Below are 22,254 nucleotides of genomic sequence, written 5' to 3'. Positions count from 1 at the left end.
TAGGCGTTTAAATTCTTCTTCTAATCTGTTAACTGAAGAACAAGAAGAAGTTGAGGTGTTGAACTGAAATTCAATCAGAAATTCAACCAAGTGAAGAGCCGACTAGTGAAATGAGTAATAGAAGATATTTTATATAACTCGTTTCTTATTTTTGTTGTTTTTGATTGATAGAATAAGTTTAATCATTAAAAAAAAACTAGTTTTTGCAACTATGGAGTGAAGTTCGGCTTATAATTGAGACGAATTATCAGCTGAACTTCACTCTGTCCGTCACCCTGAAGAGTGCTTACGAACAGTTCGGCCTATATGTTTATCTTAATTATCAGCCGAACCTAGTTTAATATATTTAGCGAACTACAAGTTTTTCTCATTAGATAATATGAAAATAGAGTCGAACCATAAAATAAGGTAAACGGTGTATTTTTTCCAGGTTCGGCTGATTCGAAAATTTTGATTTATTAGCCGAACCTTATGATTAATTTCCCAGGGTGTCTATCTACGTAAGTTTCGACTGGTTATTTAGTTTATAAGCCGAACTTATTTTTTAAAAAAAGTTTGTCTGATTCGTTATTTAGTTTATATGTTTGTGTTTTTCTCACAATAGAAGTTCGGATAACGAGTATTATTTTTCGAATGAGTCAAATTGTTCATCTATGTATCGTACCAGTTATCAATCGAACCTCTCTCTCGTTCGCAGAACTTGCATCTGAAAAATCACTTTTTTGGGGAACTTAACCTATAAAAAGGACATTAAACATACCCATGTATTATATTCTGTTTACTAGATGAAGATTCTCCTTCGTCATTTGAATCAACCATCTTGAATTTCAATAATCTCAAAAATCTAGATTTTTTCTTTTTCACTTCTTCTTCCTCTCAAAAACCCAGCTCTCCCACAAATATCTGATTTCTCTACTAATATAACACTAGCAACTTAACTTTAATCAACCATTAACGTTACTAATATAGTTATGCCATTATAAAAAAAAAAAAAGCTGGATAAGAGGTGATTATATATTTTATCTAGTAACCCTATTTTGACACCATTAGATATGCCTCAAAACAGTCTTCTTATTTTGGGTGTGAACTTTTGGACTCTTTCTTGCATTTTCACCGTCTGGGCTAAGCCTCAGTTGGTTAAAGCCTGAAGCCGTGAACACCATCTCGGATGTGTGGATGGGATGGAACCCATCACATATGGGATCCATGGACACTACGTGGCATAGTGACACATTCGGCTTTGTCCCTTTATACGACATCTGTGTTTGTCACTTTGCTAGTAACCAGTCGAACTACATTTGGTAAACCGAGCTCAGAATTTCTGCCTGCTTGACTTCAAATTGAACCTAGAAGTAGAACACCATCCCAAACCCCAAACAAACCCTTCTTTGATCACTTCCAAAGAGCAAACTATGCTAAGAAAGATTGCAATTGTGTTGTTAGTTGGAATCTTAGGATGGGTTTATCAAACAATCACACCACCCCCTCCAAAAATTTGTGGGTCTGTAAATGGTCCACCAATCACTTCACCAAGAATCAAGTTAAGTGATGGTAGACATCTTTCTTACAGAGAATCAGGTGTACCCAAAGAGAAAGCTCAGTTTAAAATCATACTTAGTCATGGTTTTAGAGATTCCAAAGATTTCTATCTCAGAGCATCTAAAGTAAAAAATCTTTTTGATGAGAAATGGTTTATGTAATTTGATTAATTGAAGTTTTTGTCAATGACCCATTGTTGATTTTTGTGTTGTAGGAAGTAATTGAGGAGCTTGGAGTGTATATGTTGACATTTGATAGAGCTGGGTATGGAGAAAGCGACCCAAACCCTAGAAGGTCAGTGAAGAGTGATGCACTTGATATTCAAGAGCTAGGTGATCAGTTGGAGATTGGAGATCAATTTTACATTATTGGGGTTTCAATGGGTGCTTACCCAGTTTATGGTTGTCTCAAATTCATTCCAAATAGGTACTCAATTTACTGATTCCTTCGAAATTCTTGATATTTTTTGGCGATTTTTGAAATGTCATGTTGGTTTGTGATATCATTGTTACAGGATTGCTGGTGTATCTTTGGTGGTTCCATTGATTAACTTTTGGTGGCCTTCTTTTCCTTCGGATATATCCGAAAGGGCCTTTAAGGGATTGCTCTTGCAAGATCAATGGACATTTAGGGTAGCACATTATGCACCTCAATTAGTTTATTGGTGGTTGACACAGAAATGGTTTCCTTCATTGGCTGCTTTAGAGGGGAATATAGAGATTTTTAGTAACTCAGACCGAAAGATGTTGAAGAAGATTGCGGAAAACCCGAATCCCAATCAGGTATTAACGATTAGATAAGCATAGCTCATTTCTAATGAAAGTAGTTTGTTGCAATGTCGTTTTGATTGTGACACTTACCTTTTCAGGAAAAGGTAACCCAGCAGGGTGTTTTTGAGTCTCTGCATAGAGATTTAATGGTTGGTTTTGGAAATTGGGGTTTTGATCCCTTGGAATTGAAGAATCCTTTTCCTGGAAAGGAAAATGTTGTTCAAATTTGGCAAGGTTATGAAGATAGAGTTATTCCATTTATACTACAACGCTATGTATCAGAAAGACTTCCATGGATTAAGTATCATGAGGTTGTTGATGGCGGTCATTTAATGCCTTACAATACCACGATATCGGATGCCATCTTAAAAGCACTATTGATAGGAGAAGAGCCATCATTTGTATAACAAATTCTCTGTCACATAGAGTATAAATGAAATACTTGCAATCATAAGAGATAAAGTTTGAGGTACTTTGTAATTTGTATCTGTACACTATATGTTGTAATATTTGATTCATGTCATTGTGTTAAGGTGTAAGAGTATGAAACAGTACGCATCCTTGTATGTATTAATATAAGCGTTAACAGCTCATTCTGTTTTTATCTATTTTAAAGAAAAGGTTCATTGTAATTTAACCAAGAATGTCGATGTAGTTAACTAATCATCCCTCTCAAGCTTTATACATGAATTTTTGATTTGATCTATGGTTGCCGTCCTTTCGCCTCATTTCAGGTAATCATTTTACATCCTTCATTGTACTCGATTTTTCCCCTTAGTTCCTTTCTTTGTAGACTAAAGTGACTGCGTTGTTCTTGTTAGAGTGGAATATGGTGATAAAGGTTACAGTGGTGTTGATTGTGCAGGATTGCAGGTGCATCATTAGCAGCTCCAGTAATTAACTATGGGTGGCCTTCTTTTCCTTCAAATTTATCCAACATGGTATATGATAAGACGCGGTCTTATCAGTGTAATATGGATTGTGCTTACATGATCAATGGATATATAAGGTCGCACATTATGATTCACACTTACTATAGTCTTGCTCAATCCTGATGGGTTTACTTGGTATAGTCAGGTACACACATGTCAGAGAACACCTCTGTCGTTGCACCAGTTGAGGTATTAGATCAAGGATCATTCATGGTTAGCCGTAAGGGTCAAATGAAAATAATATGATAGCCATTACTGTTATGACTAATGACTTTTATGACCTTTGAAGTACAGTGTTTCTAACTTTCCAGTTAAGAACGAAGCAGTGTATATGCAGATTGCATTTGGTGTATTTGCAGTCATGTAATTTCATATAGTAAGAAGACTGGTGTAGCTATTTCTTTTAATCTGTGGATTTTTAACAAGATCTGGCATGAATACGGAATCTCCTTTCAGGTAAACCTTTCACATCCAATTTTACATTTTACTCTGCTGTTTTCACTTTGTCACATATACAAGTTTTTCGTAATGTGAACTGGTCTGATATTGATATGCTTTGATTAGTAAAACAACAGTAGTGTTGTTGGTCTGAAATCTGGGGTGGTTTTATGGTTCTCTTATTTCAGTGAGAAAAATGAAGCATGGTACTGAAGACTGTTTATGCCGTGTCTGTAGTGGAGCATATTATCCACCCTTTTTGTGACACCTGTCTCATGCTTATCCACCACCTAATAGACTGACATAGCTAAAAACATAACTAAGAATCAAATACCCACCAAACCCCATCTTTGTTCTCTCCCTAACAAGAAACTATGTTGAGAAAGATCGCAGTTGTCTTGCTAGTTGGAATTATAGGTTGGATATATCAAACAATCAAACCACCGCCTCCAAAAATATGTGGGTCTTTCAATGGTCCACCAATTACTTCACCAAGAATCAAGCTCAGAGATGGAAGACATCTTTCTTACTTGGAATCAGGCGTGCCCAAAGCTAAAGCTCAGTTCAAACTCATACTTGTTCATCCTTTTGGTGATTCCAAAGATTTCTATCTCAGAGCATCCAAAGTAAGATTTGCTGTGATTTTTCTTTTGTAGATCTGAACCATTTTTTTTGTAATAACCAATTGTTTTTTGTGATTGTAGGAACTTATTGAAGAGCTTGGGGTATATATTTTGTCATTTGATAGAGCTGGATATGGAGAAAGTGATCCAAACCCTGAAAGATCAGTGAAGAGTGATGCGTTTGATATCCAGGAACTTGCTGATCAGTTAGTGCTTGGTTCAAAATTTTACATTATTGGGATTTCTATGGGTGCTTACCCAGTTTATGGTTGTCTCAAACACATACCAAATAGGTACTAAATTTACTATTTTTGCTCAATTCTTGTTTCGGGTTTTTGAATCTTCTAGAAATTTACTCATTTTCTTGCAATTTTATAATTGTAGGATCGCTGGTGCATCTTTAGTAGTTCCAATGATTAATTACTGGTGGCCTTCATTTCCTTCAAATTTATCTGAAATTGCGTTTAAAAGACATCTCTTGCAAGATCAATGGGCATTTAGGGTAACACACTATGCACCTCAGTTGCTTCATTGGTGGTTAACCCAGAAATGGTTTCCTTCTCTGTCTAGTTTAGAGGGGAAGCTAGATCTGTTTAGTATCTCAGACAGAGAGATGCTGAAAAAGATTGCTGAAAACCCGAATCCTAATCAGGTACTGAAAGATTATATAGACGTGGTTTATTCTGCAATGTATACAGCTTGTTAAATTGTCATTTTGATGCGGACTTCTAGCTTAATTTTCAGGGAAAGGGAACACAGCTGGGTATCTTTGAGTCTCTACATAGAGATTTAATGGTGGCATTTGGAAGTTGGGATTTTGATCCTATGGAATTGAAGAACCCGTTTCCTGGAAACGAGCATATTGTTCAAATTTGGCAAGGTTATGAAGATAGGATTTTTCCATTTATACTACAACGTTATGTTTCAGAAAGACTGCCATGGATCAAGTACCGGGAGGTTGTTGATGTTGGTCATTTGATGCCTTACAACACCACTATATCGGATGCCATCTTAAAGGCTCTCTTAATAGGAGAAGAACCATCTTTCATGTAACTAACTCTCTTATGGGTGAAGTGTAAATGAGATGCTTGTTAAGGTGTAACAGTGTCAGATATCATGTATTTTTCTCATTAATGATTGCATTAATGGCTTATTATAAATCTATCACTTTGAAAGTTAAGGTTCACCATTTTTCAACCAAGAATATCAGTGTTTGTTATCCTTTTCAAGAGTCTTCATTTGAAAATCCCCTTTCAGGTAACTTCCTTGCATGCTATTTTGTACACATTGATTTTTTCTTAAGACTTGCTTGACATTCATCTGCGGTGTTCTCATTACAGTTAAATATGTTGATCCAGGTTATGGTGGTGGTGTTGGTGGGAGTTCTTGGGTTTGTTTATCAGGCCAATCACCATTTCCCAGACTATGGGGGTCTTTTGATGGTCCTACTGTTTCTTCACTTTCGGACTCGGCGATGGAAGATATCTCGCATACAAAGAATCAGGTGTACCTAAATCTAAAGCTCGGTTTAAGACCATTGTCATTCACGGCTTCAGTGATGCCAAAGATTTTTATCTGCCAGTATTCGAAGTACGAACACAAACAGAGATAAAGAATGATTGTCTTGAATTTTCTTAGATTCGTGTATGGTGACACATAATGTTTTGTAACGTATTGCTGTTGTAGTTCTTGTAGGAAGTTGTAGAGGAGTTGGGTGTTTACTTCTTGACATTTTATAGAGCTTGGTTCAAGATTTTACATGGTGTTTCATTGGAAGCCTTTGATGTTGTCTTAAATACATACCAAACAGGTATTAATCAACAATTCCAAGTTTGAATTCGACTTCTTTCTAAGTTTAATATCAAATCCATTTCGGTCCTAATTGTAATTTTTTGCAGGATTGCAGGTGCATCCGGTAGTAAACTACTGGTGGCCTTCCTTTCCTTCAAATGTATCGAAAATGACATTCAAGAAATTGCTCTTACAGGATCAATGGATATATAGAGTAGCACATTATGCCCCACGATTACTGTATTGATGGTGTACTCAAAAGTGATTTCCTTCGATGTTCTTAATGGAGGATGGCTGTTGTGAGAATCCAGCTGTTTTTAGCACCTCGGACAGAGTGATAAACAACCCAAAGCCTAGGCAGGTATGAATATCTCTAGCGATGATGTGTTATCTTTTCTTGTCTTGGTGCGTAGTCCAGTAAGTTAAATTTGATTTGTCTTTTATCTTCCGCGACATCTAGGTCGGGTATGGGCCAGAAAACAAAACATGTGTCACTGAGTCTCATTTTTGTTAATGTCCATCAAGTTAATATCAGATGATACCTGTACCTGTTGGGTTAGCAAGCTGGAATATTTGAAAGAGTTGATTAAAATCACAAAGTCTTTCATTTGTAAATGAATTTTATGTAATTACAGGAGAAAGTATTGCAACAAGGTATTTTTGAGTCACTCATTCGAGATCTGATAATGGGTTTTGGGGTATGGGATTTTGACCCTCTGGAACCAGAGAACCCACCATCTTTTATATAAACATGGGCAGATGTTAACTTAAAGCAACAAAGTAATGTTCTCGAATTCAAATGCAGAAAGTACGATAACCATTACTGTAGTGATAGTCAATTGGCCGATGAGATAAGATCGGATATTTTTATACTGTGTCAAAATATTTAATTGGTTTCCATATTCGCAGTCTGTCGGTCATAATGTTGAGGTGCAATAGTATGAAATATCATGTATCTTTCTGCATTTATTAATAGCATTAATGGCTCATTATGATTTTATCTCTTTAAAAGTGAAGGTTCATTGTACTTCAACCAAGAGTATCATTGTTTGTTATCCCTTCAAGCTTTATACATGAATCTCCATCTCAAAATTCCCTTTCAGGTAACCTTTTTACATCTTATTTTGTGCAGTATGTATTTATTTTTCCTCGGACTAACTTGAGATTGATCTACGTTGTTCTTATTGCAGTCGAATATGTTGATCAAGGTTACAGTGGGGCTGTTGGTGGGAGTTATTGGGTATGTTTATCAATCTATAAATCCACCGATTCCCAAACCATGTGGGTCTTTAGATGGTCCTCCTGTTTCGTCTCCTAGAATCAGACTCAGTGATGGAAGATACCTTGCATACAAAGAATCTGGTGTACTAAATCTAAAGCTCGGTTTAAGATCATTGTCATTCATGGGTTCAATGACGCCAAAGACTTTTACCTGCCAGCATCCGAAGTACAAACACAAACAGAGATAAGAGTAATTGTTTTAAATTTTTTTTATTTGTAATAAACAATTTTTTATAACCTATATTGCTATATTTCTTGCAGGAAGTTGTAGAGGAGTTAGGTGTTTATTTGTTGACATTTGACAGAGCTGGGTATGGAGAGAGTGATCCAAACCCGAAGAGATCTGTGAGAAGTGAAGCCTTTGACATACAAGAACTTGCGGATCAGTTAGAGCTTGGTTCGAAATTTTACGTAGTTGGTGTTTCTTTTGGGAGGTTACCCTGTTTGGGGTTGTCTCAAATACATACCAAAGAGGTATTAATCAATGATTCCAAGTTTGAATTCGACTTCTTTGTAAGTTAAATCCATCTTGATCCTGTAAGTTTGTAGATATCTTCAGAGAAGCAATGTTGAGGAATAGTGTCGATGCCGATCTTAATGATCTGGTTAGTGATTGTGATATTGAGATTTATGAAGACACTAATATTCCTGCTTTGCCTCTTAAAGCACAAAGTAAAACCCTGAAATAAATCAACAGAGAAGCAAGGAAGAACTATTTCTCAACATTGCTTCTCTGAAGATATCTGCAAACGGTCTGCAGCAAACTTTTCATATTATTTGTTTGAGAGACATAGTATAATTTTGCAGGATTGCAGGTGCATCATTAGTGGCTCCAATAATTAACTACTGGTGGCCTTCCTTTCCTTCCAATGTATCGAAAATGGCATACAAAATAATTGCTCTTGCAGGATCAATGGATTTATAGGGTAGCACATTATGCCCCGCAATTACTATACTGGTGGTTTACTCAAAAATGGTTTCCCTCGATGTCTGCAATGAAGGCTGCTGTGAGAATCCAGCTGTTTTTAGCACCTCAGACAGAGTGATTTTGCGAAGGATGATAGACAACCCAAAGCCTGGTCAGGTATGAACATCTCTAGCAACAATGAAGGTGGCATGATAAGTTAGGTCTCATTAAGTTAACATCGCTGTTGAAATTTTTATAGAAAAAAACACATGATAGTTCTTCCGAACGTAGAATTGCCTTAGCATTGCTGGTATAGAGCTCCTAAAATTCTAGTAGATGAAGCAAGGCTATCTCTGTAAACTCACTCTCTTGTTGGTATTTCTTGCTTGAGTTACAAATGAGTACTCAACTCCCTATTTATAGGCTTACAAGACCGACCATACAATGCCTAGACAGTAGATATATCTAGATAACAGTAAAACAACCAACTGATGACCCTAGTTCACTCTAGCGTTTTCTTAACTTCCTTCATTCTTTCTTATCAAACTAGCTGACTATCTAGAATTTTTCTAGATTGCTTGTTTTTGATATTCTAGTTTACTTGTTTTAACTTGTTAACTAGACTTTGTCTAGATTATGCTAGACAATTACAAATTACAACTCCAACACCCCCTCTTAATTTGTAATGGCACAACATATCGACTTAGATCTTCACCCGAAGAAGACAGACAAAACTATGGAGACGGCTATGGCGAAATAAAGAAGAGAGCTACACGGGGAGGACTAGAAGCGGAAAGACTGGGTGAAGACCGAAATTTAATATGTCACCTCCAATTACAAATTAAGGGGGTGTGTTGGAAATGTAATTTGTAATTGTTGGATAAATCTAGATAGTCAGCTAGTTAGATAAGTATGATGAGTAAGAAATTTCTAGAGAATACTAGAGTTGGAAAGGTCGGCTATTGCAGTGTGAAAAGATAACTAGTTGGTTAAGTAAGAAATAGAGAACTAATTCTCTAGAACCTGTCAAATTAGTTTTAGTTAAGAAAAGTCTAGAAAATATAGAGTCGGCAGTTGTAGCCTATAAATAGGCAGTTGTGTGCTCATTTGAAAACTAAGCAAGAAAATTAAAAGGAAGTTCAAGTTTGATTGAGAATAGTGTTCCAGGACCTGTACTATTCTCGTCCGAAGTATCATCGAGTGTGTAAACTTATAAAAATATTGACAATCACGTTGTGCTGTTGTACCCTTTGTCTGTTGCGTCAACATGTCAGAAGACTCGGAACGTATGAAAGATTTGCTTGAAATCACCAACTTTTATAATCAGAACTTCTTATTTTTGTTTGCTGGTGATTTTTATGTAATTCAGGAGAAAGTAAAGCAACAAGGTATATATGAGTCGCTCATTAGAGATATGATGGTTGGTTTTGGGAAATGGGATTTCGGCCCACTGGAACTAGAGAATCCATTTCCTGAAAATGATGGAAATCCGGTTCAAATTTGGCAAGGTTGTGAAGACAGGATTATCTCATGTCAAATACAACGTTATGTTGCAGAACGTCTGCCATGGATCAAGTATTATGAAATTTCCGATGGTGGACATTTACTTCCCCACAACACTACTGTGATTGATGCTGTCCAGAGGTCACTCCTGATTGCAGAAGAACCATCTTTTATATAAAAATGCGCAGAACTACACTCAAGCCATCATGTGATGTCACTTTTCTGACGATCCATCATTTTCCTAAGAAATATAGGGCTGCCACATCCGGACAGGCTTTCCCCCAGTCATTTCAAGTCGATGTATCTTAATTTCATGTGGGTTATTAGTTTTGGATTCTTAGTTTTCGTTGTTTCATTTTCATGAAGGTTTGATTTGTTTCTAATTTTCTGACCACTAAAATCAAACGACTCGTTCCCAGTCTGATCCGACTCATAAGTGTCAAGACAGTCAGTAGCTTGATCCAATGAGTAAAGGAAATTTTATTCGATCTGATATCAACTGCACTGGGTACAGCTTCAATAGTTCGGAGCTTCTACATCAAACTTGATCACAAGCTTCTCCAATTCTCGAAAAGAGACTTTTCACTCATTTGTATAAGCAGCAGCAAACAGCTGAACACCCTGTAAGTTACTTCTGTCACTAAAATCCTTCAGTATTAGGATTTACAGGTCTAGAAGGATAATCTCATCAAGATATGCAGTTGTCCGGGATTTCAAACAGTGTGCTTTCTCATAGGTGCTAAGATTACTAGCAGGGCACCCTAAAGAAGCCGATAAAAAATCTATAAACTCAAAATAAAAAACGTACTTTGCCAACTCCACGACTGATTTGGCAGATGGAAAACAAAAAAGAACATCCCACAACAAAGCAATATATAAACATTACTATCAGCATCCAAAATAATAAGCTGCAAACAAAAACCATCTCATTGATGTTCATGGATCCCTATTATAAACTACAAAGACTTGCTACTGGGGAAAATGTTGTTTCATGGATCAAAATCAACATTGTGAAAGTTTCGTAAATATTAATAGTGTTGCACACCCAGCAGAAGAAAAACCAAAATGGAAAACAAAAGAGGAACTTTTCGGATTAACACTCTCCCAACCAAAACTCTAGTTCGGATCAACAATGTCATCTAGCTCTTGAATTCCAGGAACTTTTACGAGTAACCTGTCCGTCGAAACATCACCCACAAAAAATCAGCACCATAGATAACAAAGAATAAGCTTCGTTAAAAAGAAAAGAAAGGAAGAAGATACCATATCAACCTAATGCCAGAAATTTAAGACAACTTAGCATCTCAATTCATACAAAAAGAAATATACCTCATACTTAAAGCTTGTCCTCAAAATCAGATAGAGGGGTCATCTGAGCCTTCAAACCCTTCCTCCTCCTGATCTCAGTCACAAGATCTGAAGCTTGAGTGCCTTGTTCCAAAGGATCAGCCATCATCATATCCCAATGATCAAAAACAGACTGGGGGAAAGCCTGTCCTGATGTGGCAGCCCTAAGCTGGGCAGAGAAACCAAATGACTCAACGACTGGTAGATATGCTTTGATGTTGTAGAGAGGAGTTCCTGGTCTCTGCATTTCCTCAAAGACGTGACCACGCTTCTGATTGAGAACACCGTAGATACCACCAAGGGCACCTTCGGGAGCCTGGATTTCGACTAGGTACACAGGTTCTAAAAGTCTGGGTTTAGCTGTGAGCTGGGAGGCATACATAACCCTCCTAGCAGTAGGAATAACCTGTCCACCACCTCTGTGAATGGCATCAGAATGGAGAACCACATCACATACTTCGAAGCATATACCTCTCATGTTCTCTTCCGCCAAAACACCTTCCTTTGACGCCCACTGAAAACCTGCGACAACTGAATCCTTGATTTCATTAAGGTACTGAACTCCCTTACACATATCCACAACCATGTTTGGACCAGTAGTATCGGGACCAAAACACCAGATCTTCTTTGCAAGATCCTTATCCCATCCAAACTCTTCAGATAAGATCTTTGAACGAACTTTAGGATCATCTCTTGGACCAATACGACCATCATCAATGGCTTCAGCAAGTCCATCCTCAAGAGGACGTGCCTCCATGTACAAACGGTTGTGCTTGTTTGGAGATTTGCTCATCACAGTTCTTGAAGACTTTTCAAGCACAGTCTCACGGAAAGACACCACGGGGTCGGACTTCACAATTTCAGCACCACCCATGAAATCATCCTGCAAATCCTTCAAACAGATCTCAAGATGGAGTTCTCCAGCACCTGAAAGAAAAACATTTTAGATCTAATCCACTTTCACATGAGAGAGTGTGTCATGTAACAGAAGGAAGATGATGAATAGTAACAGAAGGGATGACAAACCTGCAATAATGTGCTCGCCCGACTCCTCAATGGTACACACAACCATAGGATCAGATTTGGACAGACGCTTAAGCCCTTCAACCAGCTTGGGCAAGTCAGAGGCAACCTTACACTGGACAGCAACACGAACAACGGGAGAGACAGAAAACTTCATGGCTCTGATTGGATGAGCATCAACTTCCTTCTCGTTTGTGAGGGTTGCATTCTTGGTGATAAATTGATCCAATCCGACCAGGGCAACTGTGTTACCACAAGGAACATCCTCAACAGACTCCTGTTTCTTTCCCATCCAGATAACAGTCCTCTGGACACTCTTGGTGTACAAGTCCTTCTTCCCACCAGGAACATAGTTAGGCCCCATGATTCTGACTTTAGCACCTGTTGCAACCTTACCAGCAAAGACGCGACCAAAGGCAAAGAATCTACCTTTGTCGGAGGCAGGAATCATCTTAGACACGTAGAGCATAAGAGGACCATCGGGATCACAGTTTCTGATGGCATTAGCATACTGGTCATCAAGAGGACCCTCGTACAAGTTCTCAACACGATACTTCTGAGCTGTGTGGGGAGAGGGGAGATGATAAATCATCATTTCAAGTAGGGCAGTAGCAGCAGGGAGCCAAGTCTGCATCACACGCTTCATCAAGGGCTTTCCAATCAATTCCTTCTCGTCATTCTTCATTACAACACCAAGCTTTTGCAACATAGGCCACAACTTGTCCTTTTGATCATTCATGCAAGTGGCAATGATCTGCTTGATGGGTTCATAACAGAACTGGACAAACCCACGCTTACATGTAGGAGACGCGGTTCTCTTATTAGTCCACTTCTTAGTTGCTGGGTCAAAGAAGTTCTCACCCCAAAGCCTCTCCATCATCTTACTGTGTTCAACACCGAACTTAGAAGCATACATGTTTGCGAAATTGGTTAGAGTGAAAGCCCAACCGTGCAAACCAGCAGAGAAGGCGACTGTTCCCTTTTCAGGGTAAACCTGGACGTCACCGAGGAGTGGGTCTTCGTAAGTGGCCATGATAACATTGGCATTCTCAATAACTCTGGAGAAAGTCTGATAAGCCTCTTCTCCATCAACCTGTAGCTCTAGGAAACATCTGTCCATCTTGTTGACAGTCAACACAGGCCTGATCCTTTCTCCAAGAGCTTGTCGAAGGACAGTCTCGGTTTGAACACAGACACCCTCAATACAGTCCACCACAACAAGTGCACCATCAGTAATACGTAATGCAGCTGTGACTTCAGAAGAAAAGTCGACGTGACCAGGTGAATCGATAAGGTTGATGAGGTACTCGTTACCCATTCTGTCACCCTTGTAGGCCTTTAAAGACTCATCAGACATCTCATAATAGAGAGAGATACCAGTAGATTTAATTGTAATACCACGTTCTGCCTCATCTGCACGGGTATCTGTCATACGAACATCACCAGCAGTTTCTTGGGCAATAATACCAGCAGCAGCCACAAGAGAATCAGTAAGTGTTGATTTTCCTGCAAAAGACACATAACAATATGAGCTAAACTAACCAACTTCATGCACAAACCATCTAAATGCAACGTCAATACCAAACAGAGTCAATACTAAACAGAGTTGCATACCATGGTCGACATGAGCAATGACGGACATGTTCCTGATATTATGCTTCAGGTCCATGATCCGGCGCAGCTCTTCAGCTGTAAACTTCACCTGCACAGATTAAACCGTAAAAAGAGTATCAGAAACACGCCAATCATAAAATCATAGCATATTGAACATAATAATAAATAGTCTGCAGAAAAGCTTACCATCTTTGCTTCTGTAAAAAATAACTTTGTTACTACCAAATATCACTGAACAGGCAAATCCCTGAAACGTAAAACACAAAGAACAGATCCACCGAGTCACATTACAGTTAACAAATATCACAAATTGATGTTTAAAATCTACATCTGAAAAAAAAAATCATTAATCAGCTGAATACAACACCAATCTATAAAATCTATAACACTAAGATTACAAAAACACATGGATTGATTAACAGGATTATTATTTCATCGAATCATTAAATACCAAAACAAATACTCAAATCTCTACGCTATCATAGATTTACTTTCAATACGTGACTAAGATAAAGCAAAAACCCTAAGATTGAACAAAAACAACACAATCTAGCACATATATTCAGAACAAACATGACGGATTAAGATTTAACAATCAATCTATCTAGAAAACAATCAGATCTGAAATTTTCTAAGCAAAACTCATAAACAAAATCAGCATCTGAAAAAAGATTTGTTGACTTCTAGAAAATCAAATCCAAGTTTCAACAAATCAAATCAAAATATCAGTAACAGAACAGATGATGATATGGAGGAATCATAAAATCTTATATGTAAGAACTGGAAACCCTAATTTACCTGAGAGGAAGTGCCGCAGTGGGAGGAGAAGAAGGAGAAAGAAAAGAAGTAACGAAAAGAAGGAAGGGTTTCCTCTTCTTATCTAAACCCTAATGGTTAGGTGTTCGGACTTTGGAGGAAGCAATCTTAGCCTTAGGTCCAATTTATTATCCATCCACAGGTCCAAGCCTCGTTTGTGATAAGAAACTAAAATGACCGAACTACCCCTCTTCTATTATGCTATTTGCTGAATGGTGCGTTTTTCAGCTGCTGACTCGAGCTTCGTTCACGGCTGATTCACATATATCGGTGTTGGATCTTGGTTGCCAAGACTCGGTCACTTGAAGGCCACGGTTCTTACCAGGTATAGGCTACAAAAAATATACATAATTATGCAAGTCCCCTTCATTTTATCCTGTAATTAGTGGCGCAGCTAGGGTTGACTTATCATAGCTATAGTCCCCACAAAAATATACATAATTATGTAAGTCCCCTTCATTTTATTCTGTAATTAGTGTTTAGTCCACCAAATATCTAAATTCGGTCCATTTTTGAATATTTTTCTTAAGCCCCTACATAGAGTTTTCTGGCTCTACCGCTGGTTCTTACACGTAAAATTATTGATAGATACTATACATGGAACCGGGAGTTAGTGCCATTATTTAAGATTCATAAATGACATATAAGCTCAGCAACATCTTCATAAAATCTGAATAAATCATTAATAGGAGATGGAGGATGTGGGAGTCCAGGGATCCGTCTCCCTAGCCATATCTTTGTTTTTCTTCCATTGTTGACTTCCATAAAGTAATTCTGCTGAACAATAAGTAAACCTTTAGTGATTACATTCCAAGTATATGAACAATTCTTAGCTTCAATCTTTCTATGAATTATGTCACCATTCTTAAAGTATTTGCTGCTAAGAAGTTGCACCATTAAGTTGTTGGATTCAGTACAGATTCTCCATGCTAATTTTGTGAGAAGAGTAAGATTGAGCTTTTTTAAATCTCTGAAAGCAAGACCTCAAATGTCTTTTGGTTTACAGATCTTGAGCCAGTCCAGAGGGTTGGAACCCTTGTTGGATTTATGTCCCCAAAAGAAATGTCTTTCAATAGCAGTCAATTTGTTGATGAGATGATTTGGTAGCTTGAATGTACCCATTTGATAAGCTGGAACTGAATTAAGCACATGTTTAATCATAGTAGACCTCCCTGCCTGAGTTAAAGATACAGAATTATAAGTGGATAACCTTTGTTCAAAGCTTTCTTGAATAGATTTAAAAGCTTCTTGCTTAGAATGACCCAGTAGTAAAAGAGAACCTAAATACTTTTCTTTAGATCTCATGACTTAGACTCCCAGATATGAGTTAGACATTCAGCTACTTCTGGTTTAGTATGCTTGCTGAAGTGTACTGCAGATTCCTCAAAATTTATAACTTGACCTGACTGTGAACTGAAATCATTGAGAAGATTGAGAAGATTGTTGACAGAAGAGAGATTTGCCTGAGTGAAAATCAGGTAGTCATCTGCAAAAAGCAAATAATTATTGGCAGGAGCATTATTGATAAGTGCATAATTCATATGATTTTAGTGTAAATTCCATACTTGTTTTAGCTATTATTCTTGCATATTTTCGTATTATTACTTTGATTTTCTCTTATTTGTCTCAAATAAGTGAATCATCCAAAAAGGAGCTACAAAGTGCTGAAAAGAGCTAAGAAGAGAAGTATCCCAAGTATCCAAGCGCCCAAGTCCAAGAGAAGTGGGAGAAGTGCGACGAAAAGGAGCAAAACGCTCATAATCAAGACACATGCCAAAGACCGATCTTGACTCATTAAAATTAAGTATTTCTCATCATCATCTTGAATATAATTGAAATATAAAAAGAATTCAAAAAGAATGAGGTCATTCCGAGTTCGGATGAAGAAGTTGTGGCCAAAACAGTTTTCATTGAATACCGAAGACAGTGAAGTCCGCGAACTGGGTTTGCGAACCGAGTTCGCAGACTTATTTCCGAAAATATCTGTTGGAATTTGAAGTTTTCGGATTGGGTAGTGAACTTATCAAATGTTAAACGTGTATTTACACTTTGGAAAGCCTAAGGGCACGTTTGAAGTCGTTAGGTCATATTTTCGGGTCGGGTTCCTAAACCTAACTAAATACTTGGAGACCAAGCAATGTAAACCTATAAAAAGGTATTAGGTTATGTAAAATAAATCATCGAATCTCATATCACAAATTTTACATCAAAAACCTAGGGTTTACCCCTTTAGGGGGAAACCACCGTTCTTCATCTTCTTTGTAATATGAGTAGCTAAATCCTTTGTTGATTAAGGATGAATTCAATGTTCTAAGCATGAAGCTTTATTAATAATACAAATCTATTGAGATTTCTTATCATCATCGTTTGTCTTTACCATATCTAGGGTTTATGAGTGATTCTTATATTGATTTGGGAGGCCTACTAGATCAGTATATTGATCATTCTATTTCTAGTAGAAGTTAGGAGATAAGTAATCGTCGATTAACTCTCTACACAAGTAGAAATCGCGAGACCTTATAGAGGGATTCTGTGTAGCAATCGGGGGTGAAGATAACACCAGCAAGTAAACCTTGAGCTAAGAGTTTAACTACTGGGATCAACCTAATTCACAAAGCTTAAAGCGTTCGATTGGATTACACCTTGAGTGAGCTACTACTTGGTGGTTCAGTTGAATAGAATCTGATATTGGAGAGCTTCTGTATCCGTGGTAAAAGGAGTTTTGGGGATAACACTGAGCTAGCTGTTATTCTACGGTTGGTGATGAATGGTTCTTATGAACAATAGATAAGTATATTAATCCAGTTATCGCTTGGTAACGGCGAAGGATTCCTTGATCATCTTTCTTTTATTATTATCTTTTTATTAATCTTAAAACCAAAACCCCCCTTTGTTATTTACTTTTTTTTGCTAATACAAATAACCTATCAATTACACAGCTCTCTGTGGGAACGATCTCTTACTACCGCTATATTACCATTTAATTAGTTGGAAATATATTTAATAATTTGTTGAGCCTACGACAGCCCATATAATTATCAGCCACTTTAATACATTTGATAGTTTTGTCTTGTTGAGATGCAACAAGATGTCTTGAGAGGAATTCCATAGCAAGTATGAATAAATAGGGTGAAAGAGGATCACCTTTTATTATACCTCTTGTGGGATGAAATTCTTCGCATGGAGAGCCATTAAGAAGCACCGAAAGTGAAGTAGTACTTATACATTAGTGAATCAAGTCACACAAGTCATCACTAAAACCAAAGTAGTTAAGAACTTTAAGAAGAAAACTTCATCATAACCTGTCAAATGCCTTAGACATGTCCATATTGAGTGCCATCCAACCAATTTGTCATCTTTTTCTCTTCGTTAAATGAATGATCTCTTGAGCTATGATGGTATTGTCACTTATAAGTCTACCTGAAACATATGTTGCTTGATAAGGAGAGATAATTTTCTCCATTAATGGTTTCATCTTGTTTACAAGAATTTTGGAGATTATCTCGTAAGAAGTATTGCACAATCCTATTTGCCTGTAATCTGCTGCACAAACTGATTTCTTCTTCTTAAGGATAAGAGAAACATAAGTTTTGTTAATTTGTTTTAACAGATGCCTAGACTCAAAGAATTTTTTGACCATTAAGCAAACATCTTCACCAATAATGTTCCATTGGCTTTTGTAAAATCCATCTTGAAACCCTTCTGGACCTGGAGCACTCCAATTCTGCATGCTCTTTAAAATACTAAGAATGTCTACTGAAGAGGGTATACTTGTCAGGAGAAGGTTATTTTCAGCTGAGATGATTGTAGGAAGGACAACATAGAGACCTTCATCGAGTACTGGATTTGTAGAAGTACTTATGCTACTGAAATAGTGTGTAAGATGACTGGCAATATCCTCTCTATTGTGCAACCAAATGCCATTGTAATCTTGTAGAGAGTCAATGTTTTTCCTGCTTCTTTTCCTGTTACATTTTGCATGGAAAAACTTGGTATTGTTGTCCATGTCCTTGATAAAATTATCTCTAGATTTCTGCTGGTAAACTCAGTCTGCACCTTATACAATTTGTTGAGATAATTAGTAACTGCTATGACTTGATCTTCTGCCAATGAGCTGTATGGTTGATCTTGAAGTATAAAAAGCTTATGTTGCAGATCATCTACCTGTTTATTAATATTACCAAAATGCTATATGTTCCATTTAGAGACATCATTCCTAGTGACATGCATTTTTCTAACTAACTGAAAAGTTGGTGAACCATTAAATTCAGTTTTCCAAGCATCAGAGGTAATTGTTGAACAAGACTCATCATTAAGCCAAGATAAGAAAATTTTAAATGGTTCCAACGGTTTGGCAGTGACAAGCATTACTGGACTATGATCACTACCTACTTGATTTAGATGATACAATTTAGAGTTAGGAAAAAAGACATTCCAGTCACTATTGTCTAAAACCATTTCTATTCTAGATTTCTTGTCTCCCGTGCCTAAATTGTTACTAGTCCAAGTGTGACATTTAAAATTTTGTAAATGACATGAAAAACAAGAATCTGGTCATTGCAAAAGTGAAAGTAAAAATATATATATTTTCCTATGTATTGGAACCATGCAACCAATATGGCAACGAAGGAAGAAATTGATCGGAGTTTCATCTACTAAAACAACGGAAAAAATGGGTTTCAGCAAAAGGATATGAAGAATGTAAACTTCGTAAATGGTTTCTTAGGTTTAAGAAAATTTGGTGAGAAACACATGTACGTTGTACATATGAGACTTGTGGTTTGTAATACTAGAACCAGAAGGTTACAACAAAGAAACAAAGTTCAACAACAAGATGAAGTAGCTCCATTGAATGGAAGAAAGTATGCATTAAGGAGGAGTGTTGAAGTCAATACACATTCTAGAATCACCTAGGCTGCAAAAAGTAAAGGAGTTAGTAGAATAGTCTAGAGTTAACTTATATAAATTTGTTGTGACATGTAAGAGTTAAAGAAAAGTCTACAGTCAAGTCGGTTAACTGTAAGTGTGAAAATATAAATTTTCTAGTCAGACTTTAAAAAAGAAAAGAAGCCTTCATAGAATACTGGAGCTGGTTTGTAAGTGAGTAAGATTAAGATGAAGGAAATAAAAAAAAATAGAGAAGTTAAGTAAAAGAGAAATATTACAGAAAAATAGAGAGAGTTTGAAATAAGTAAGATAATCGTGAGTTAGAAATCAAAAATTGATTGAGATAACATTGTTAGAGCTCTGCTTGTTCGAACTCGCAAGTATTGATATCACAAGCTTGTCGTCAAATTTAGTTACACAAAACCGTATCTTGATTTCTAGTCTACATATTAGTCAGGTCTCAATCTAGGATAGAATTGTGTAGTTGAGTTTCAGACATCACTGATTCACCTGTTGAAGACGGAGATCAACCGAAGACATCTGAAGAACTTCATCAACAAAAGGTAAGTGAAGACTGAACCATCCTATTTACTCATTTTTTCACCATTCTATCTTTACAAGAAAAAGTCATATGACTACGTGAACTTTAAACATTGTATGGAAGAAATTTTGAATCAAGCTTGTCTATTGCTCATGAACTAAGTAATGATTCAAGATTGATCATTCGAGAATAGCCCGAGCGATGATATATATATTCGTCGTTGATGTCATTTGGGAATGTTTCGAATCGATGAAAAGAGAGATATAAAACTACTGAAAATCTAGATATAGGACGGTATGCATACCCAATACTATACTGACTCAATTGTATTGGTTCTAGATCAGTGGTATGCGTACCGCGTAGCTATATGGTTCGATGACTTTGGGTACGCATGCCTAAATTATATATTCGTGAATTGGACTTTTAGGATACGCATACCCTGTATGCTTAAAAAGTGCTTGAGTTCAGAAACTGCTTTGAGGTACATGTACCCAGTACACATATCTTGGTAAGCTGAGTTCTCGAATTGGGTTGGTACACATACCCTGTATGCACACCATCTCTTGTCGAATATTCTCATATGCATTCAAACTATTTCCTACTATATGTTTGGCATTTAATTTGAAAAAGCGGGGGTCTAACAACCACACCCAATATTTCACTTAGCAACCTATATGGACTAACTCCAATATACTTTCAGAGAATCAACTATACATTCAGACTCAATCTTAAGAAAAGTATATCAAAGAGTTATATATTTATTTCTCAATTCAATCTGCAATCAAACAAATAGGAATTTGTGAGCCCGATTTGAAAAAGCGGGGGTACAACAACCTCACCCAATATTTCGATTAGCAATCTGTATGGACAAACTCCAATATACTTTCAAGAGAATCAACTAGACTCAATCTTAATAAAGTATATCAAAGAGTTATATCTCTCTTTCTCGATTCAATTCTTACTCAAGCAAATAGTAATCTGCGAGTCTAATTGAATACAAGAGAAATCACTTGAACGGTGCCAAAACTAATATTCAAGTATCAATCAATTTCAATTAACAACCAAAGGTCGGATTTCCAATTGATTGATTATAACGCACATCCCGTGATATTTCAATTATATAACAAAATATAATGCGGAATATAAATAACACAAACACCAAAATTTTGTTAACGAGGAAACCGCAAATGTAGAAAAACCCTGGGACCTAGTCCAGATTGAACACACACTGTATTAAGCCGCTACAAACACTAGATTACTACAAACTAACTTCGGTCTGGACTGTAGTTGAACCCCAATCAATCTCACACTGATCCAAGGTACAGTTGCGCTCCTTACGTCTCAGATCCCAGCAGGATACTACGCACTTGATCCCTTTAGCTGATCTGACCCAAAACTAAGAGTTTATACGACCCAAAGTCGAAGACTTTAATAAACAAATCTGTATCACACAGAAAAGTCTACATTAATAGATAAATCTGTCTCCCACAGAAATACCTACGAGTTTTTGTTCCGTCTTTTGATAAATCAAGGTAAACAGGAACCAATTGATAAACCAGACTTATATTCCCGAAGAACATCGTAGTATTATTAATCACCTCACAATAATCTTAATCGACGCGGCGAAAGAAGATATTGTGGTATCACAAATGATGAGACGAAGATGTTTGTGACTACTTTTATATCTTGTCTATCGGATATATTAATCTCAAGCCAATCATTACGATTGTACTCAACACGATAGAATATGCAAGATCAAGTCACACAACTACGAGAAAGTAGTATCGGTCTGGCTTCACAATCCCAATGAAGTCTTCAAGTCGTTAACCTGGTTTTCAAGAAGAAACTTAAGGTTAAAAGAGAATCGACTCTAGCTAATACAACCAGTATCACACAAGAGGTGTGGGGATTAGGTTTCCCAGTTTCCAGAGTTCTCCCTTATATAGTCTTTCAAATCAGGGTTTGCAATCAATGTTAGCTTAGTAACAAAGCATTCAATATTCACCGTTAGATGAAAACTTGCTTAGATTCAAGCTAATATATTTCAACCGTTGGATCGAAAACTCAGCTTGTTACACACAAATGAAATGCACGATTTTAGGTTTGTGTAACCGTACCCAAACATGTACATTTGTTGGTTCAACAATAGTTAACCAAATGGTTAGCCATATGAGCACTTTTATATCAACCATATTCTTCTTCACCATAACTAGTTCAAATGACTCAAATGAACTAGTTAGAG

General features: G+C 36.9%; 5 protein-coding genes and 1 pseudogene across 10 annotated transcripts; 4 read left to right on the top strand and 2 right to left on the bottom strand.

Annotated features, from left to right (window-relative positions):
• Positions 1-1,294: 1,294 nt before the first annotated feature.
• Positions 1,295-2,946, top strand: LOC113308604. Its single transcript, XM_026557064.1, has 4 exons — positions 1,295-1,664; positions 1,754-1,965; positions 2,054-2,321; positions 2,408-2,946. Exons 1-4 carry the CDS (start codon positions 1,413-1,415, stop codon positions 2,714-2,716), a joined length of 1,041 nt encoding a protein of 346 aa, XP_026412849.1. The 5' UTR covers positions 1,295-1,412; the 3' UTR covers positions 2,717-2,946.
• A 1,056-nt stretch (positions 2,947-4,002) lies between these two features.
• On the top strand, positions 4,003-6,420 carry LOC113308603. Of its 6 annotated transcripts, none has more exons than XR_003339937.1 (7): positions 4,003-4,305; positions 4,384-4,595; positions 4,687-4,954; positions 5,035-5,559; positions 5,661-5,892; positions 5,998-6,112; positions 6,201-6,420. XR_003339937.1 is itself a non-coding variant. In XM_026557063.1 (4 exons), exons 1-4 carry the CDS (start codon positions 4,054-4,056, stop codon positions 5,353-5,355), a joined length of 1,041 nt encoding a protein of 346 aa, XP_026412848.1. In that variant the 5' UTR covers positions 4,005-4,053; the 3' UTR covers positions 5,356-5,499. The 6 variants fall into 6 exon arrangements, 1 of the variants encoding a protein (XP_026412848.1); XR_003339940.1 differs by having other exon boundaries at positions 5,989-6,112; positions 6,290-6,420; XR_003339939.1 differs by having other exon boundaries at positions 5,989-6,112; positions 6,275-6,420.
• A 45-nt stretch (positions 6,421-6,465) lies between these two features.
• On the top strand, positions 6,466-10,269 carry LOC113308605 (annotated as a pseudogene).
• LOC113311469 lies at positions 9,549-9,962 on the top strand. The gene has a single exon (XM_026560305.1). It carries the CDS (start codon positions 9,549-9,551, stop codon positions 9,960-9,962), a length of 414 nt encoding a protein of 137 aa, XP_026416090.1.
• Positions 10,270-10,640: 371 nt separating the features above from the next.
• Positions 10,641-14,675, bottom strand: LOC113309882 (elongation factor 2-like). Its single transcript, XM_026558402.1, has 6 exons — positions 14,567-14,675; positions 13,955-14,015; positions 13,769-13,856; positions 12,158-13,660; positions 11,114-12,058; positions 10,641-10,958 (listed from the first exon to the last, which is right to left on the bottom strand). Exons 2-5 carry the CDS (start codon positions 13,955-13,957, stop codon positions 11,121-11,123), a joined length of 2,532 nt encoding a protein of 843 aa, XP_026414187.1. The 5' UTR covers positions 13,958-14,015; positions 14,567-14,675; the 3' UTR covers positions 10,641-10,958; positions 11,114-11,120.
• Positions 14,676-15,568: 893 nt separating this feature from the next.
• LOC113311468 lies at positions 15,569-15,889 on the bottom strand. The gene has a single exon (XM_026560304.1). It carries the CDS (start codon positions 15,887-15,889, stop codon positions 15,569-15,571), a length of 321 nt encoding a protein of 106 aa, XP_026416089.1.
• Positions 15,890-22,254: the final 6,365 nt, after the last annotated feature.

The sequence above is a fragment of the Papaver somniferum genome, chromosome 9, assembly GCF_003573695.1.
Source record: "Papaver somniferum cultivar HN1 chromosome 9, ASM357369v1, whole genome shotgun sequence".
NCBI classification, from domain to species: domain Eukaryota; kingdom Viridiplantae; phylum Streptophyta; class Magnoliopsida; order Ranunculales; family Papaveraceae; genus Papaver; species Papaver somniferum.
This window is presented reverse-complemented; position numbering and strand designations above follow the sequence as displayed.

What these genes read in the sequence shown, in the direction of transcription:
- LOC113311468 (XM_026560304.1), bottom strand. Translation starts at nt 15,889, where the DNA reads ATGAGATCTAAAGAAAAGTATTTAGGTTCTCTTTTACTACTGGGTCAT.
- LOC113308603 (XM_026557063.1), top strand. Translation starts at nt 4,054, where the DNA reads ATGTTGAGAAAGATCGCAGTTGTCTTGCTAGTTGGAATTATAGGTTGG. An exon ending in CTCAAACACATACCAAATAG is followed by an intron (nt 4,596 to 4,686) that starts GTACTAAATTTA and finishes TTATAATTGTAG; the next exon opens with GATCGCTGGTGCATCTTTAG. An exon ending in AAAACCCGAATCCTAATCAG is followed by an intron (nt 4,955 to 5,046) that starts GTACTGAAAGAT and finishes CTTAATTTTCAG; the next exon opens with GGAAAGGGAACACAGCTGGG.
- LOC113308604 (XM_026557064.1), top strand. Translation starts at nt 1,413, where the DNA reads ATGCTAAGAAAGATTGCAATTGTGTTGTTAGTTGGAATCTTAGGATGG. An exon ending in TCTATCTCAGAGCATCTAAA is followed by an intron (nt 1,665 to 1,753) that starts GTAAAAAATCTT and finishes TTTGTGTTGTAG; the next exon opens with GAAGTAATTGAGGAGCTTGG. An exon ending in CTCAAATTCATTCCAAATAG is followed by an intron (nt 1,966 to 2,053) that starts GTACTCAATTTA and finishes TCATTGTTACAG; the next exon opens with GATTGCTGGTGTATCTTTGG.
- LOC113311469 (XM_026560305.1), top strand. Translation starts at nt 9,549, where the DNA reads ATGTCAGAAGACTCGGAACGTATGAAAGATTTGCTTGAAATCACCAAC.
- LOC113309882 (XM_026558402.1), bottom strand. An exon ending in CATTGCTCATGTCGACCATG is followed by an intron (nt 13,661 to 13,768) that starts GTATGCAACTCT and finishes TGTCTTTTGCAG; the next exon opens with GAAAATCAACACTTACTGAT. An exon ending in GGGCGAGCACATTATTGCAG is followed by an intron (nt 12,059 to 12,157) that starts GTTTGTCATCCC and finishes TTTTTCTTTCAG; the next exon opens with GTGCTGGAGAACTCCATCTT.